A 2,252-nucleotide genomic window follows, 5' to 3' on the forward strand; every position below is an offset into this window, starting at 1 on the left:
TCATACAATTAAATATAAAAAATTAAACATCATTATCAACCATTATTTACACAAATAAACAAAATGTAAAATTACAGTGAAATAACAGCAGTTAGACTGAAGTCATAATTAAATTTGAAACTATTCACAACCTAGGAAAAACCTGTAGGATAATTTTTCATACAGTTTCTACAGAGGAATTGTATTCATTTATTTTATTCCATTTTTTTATACTGAATGCATAAATTCTATATATACTGTATATCGTGATATCACGAACGGAAGGTTCATTGTATATTTCAACAATGCAAATTATTTACCTACAGCCACTTCCTAAACTCCTATTAACCCTGAGAGGAAAATCGGCACAGAATAGACATTTTTTTTTATCTTATTTTATTTTTTGCAATTCTTTTTTTTTTCTATTTTTATTTTTTTTTTTTTTTATGAAAACAAGTCCCCAAAATATAAAGAAAACATTATTTACATCACAATTATTATTGGAAAAAAAATAAAAATAAAAGGGGAAATGATTTCCTATGAGATTCAATGAGGATTCCCAGTAATTAACAGCAACAATTTATTCAGGAGATTCAGATTTTGGTTTATATCATCACAGTTACAAATGTCTTTAATGATGATTTTTCCACCAGGAAAGTAGATCAATCAACGATTTTTTTTTTATTATTTATTTATTTTTTAAAAACAACAAACAAATAAAGGAAAAAAAAACAACAAAACAAATAAAGAATAAAAACAACAGCAAAACAAACAAACAGAAAAAAAACAACAAAAAAATCAGAGAAAAAAACAACAAAACAAATAAAGAATAAAAACACAACAAAACAAATAAAGAAAAAAAACAACAACAAAAAAACAGAGAAAAAAACAACAAAACAAATAAAGAAAAACAAAAAAAAAAACAACAAATAAAGAAAAAAAAAACCCCAAATATTAAACAAAAACTAAACCATAATATAAAAGTGTGTTTTTCCAATTTACAGGGACAGTGGTCTCTTTTTGTGCTCGGTGATGCTCCCCTTTAAATTTTGTTCTATACATAGAAGGGTGGAAAGTCCTTTTGAAGGTGCTTCCCATGGTAAATCAGTATCAGATCCATTACAATAAAGGTGCTGTGCTTCTGGTATAAATCCGAGAGCAGTAAGTCAATGAACTGCACAAAAGGGAGGTAATACATTTCCTATCAGTGCTGCTATAATGCTGGCTAACCTACTGTTTAGATTGCCAGCTCTTGGACCCCCATGATTTAATGCATTTACCCCCCTGAAGTCTGTTTTGCTGAAGTCAGGGTGCATTGTCTAGTCTAGGAAGACTTGTGCTTTGCCCAGTTCAATAGTCAGTGATTGCACTTTTATAAGTGTGGGGCATAGAATGCGGGGGCCCCATAAGACTGAGACCCCAGAACAAAGGGTGACAGGACTGCAGCTGGGCCTGGGAGGAAGGGTAACTGTGCTGTACACATGAGTCCACTCGGTGCATGGCCTGGATAGCCTGGGTGCCCATGTAGACCCAGTGGGTTACCCATAGAAGGAGAATGACCCAGGGGGCTGAGCCCTCCACTCATATTTGGACCACCCCCTCCCCCATGGTTGGAGCCTCCAGTAGGGGCACTTGTGTCTGCACCAGGATTCTGCTTCTTCCACTTTGTGCGTCTGTTCTGGAACCAGATCTTGACTTGTGTCTCGGTCAGACTGAGCGATAACGCCAGGTTGAGTCTTTCACAGACTGAGAGGTATCTGGTAGACTTGAACTTGTTCTCTAGAGCCACCAGCTGTTCATAGGTGAAAGCTGTTCGGGCTCTCCTAGGTTTGCCAGACTTAGAATCAGAACCTGTCCTCTTCCTCTTGGGTTTGCCATGCTGGCTCTGTCCTTGGTTCTGTTGGCTCTGGTTCTTGCCATTGGATTGCTGTGAACCAGGAGTGTTACCATGACCATCCTCAGAATGGGAAGACCCCCCACCACCACTCCCATTCTCTCTATCCACTGGCCCAGAAGGAGTAGAGTTGCTGCTTTCTTCACTGCAAACCTCTTCATCTTCCTCATCCTCTTCTTCCTCCAAGTCACTTCCAGGACTGGGGCTAAAATCTTGGTTTTGACATTCTTCAGCAGCCTGTTGGTACAACTCTCCATCGTCTGTAATCAGAAAGCTGCTATTAGATAACATCAATGGGGAAACCATCAACAGCTTACATTCATAAAACAGGAGCAAAAGCTAAAGAGTTAATTCCATAACATAAGGGTGACTAAACATC

At 37.3% G+C, this 2,252-nt stretch overlaps 1 protein-coding gene across 1 annotated transcript in view; it reads right to left on the minus strand.

Annotated features, from left to right (window-relative positions):
* Positions 1 to 864: 864 nt before the first annotated feature.
* The window catches only part of NKX1-1 (NK1 homeobox 1), an 8,953-nt gene continuing 7,565 nt past the window's right edge, over positions 865 to 2,252 (minus strand). Inside the window, exon 2 of the mRNA XM_075332711.1 lies at positions 865 to 2,133. Within this exon, the coding sequence (XP_075188826.1) occupies positions 1,352 to 2,133 (782 nt within the window). The 3' untranslated portion in view covers positions 865 to 1,351. The remainder of the gene's footprint in view (positions 2,134 to 2,252) is intronic.

Source organism: Anomaloglossus baeobatrachus, chromosome 1, assembly GCF_048569485.1.
Source record: "Anomaloglossus baeobatrachus isolate aAnoBae1 chromosome 1, aAnoBae1.hap1, whole genome shotgun sequence".
NCBI classification, from domain to species: Eukaryota; Metazoa; Chordata; class Amphibia; order Anura; family Aromobatidae; genus Anomaloglossus; species Anomaloglossus baeobatrachus.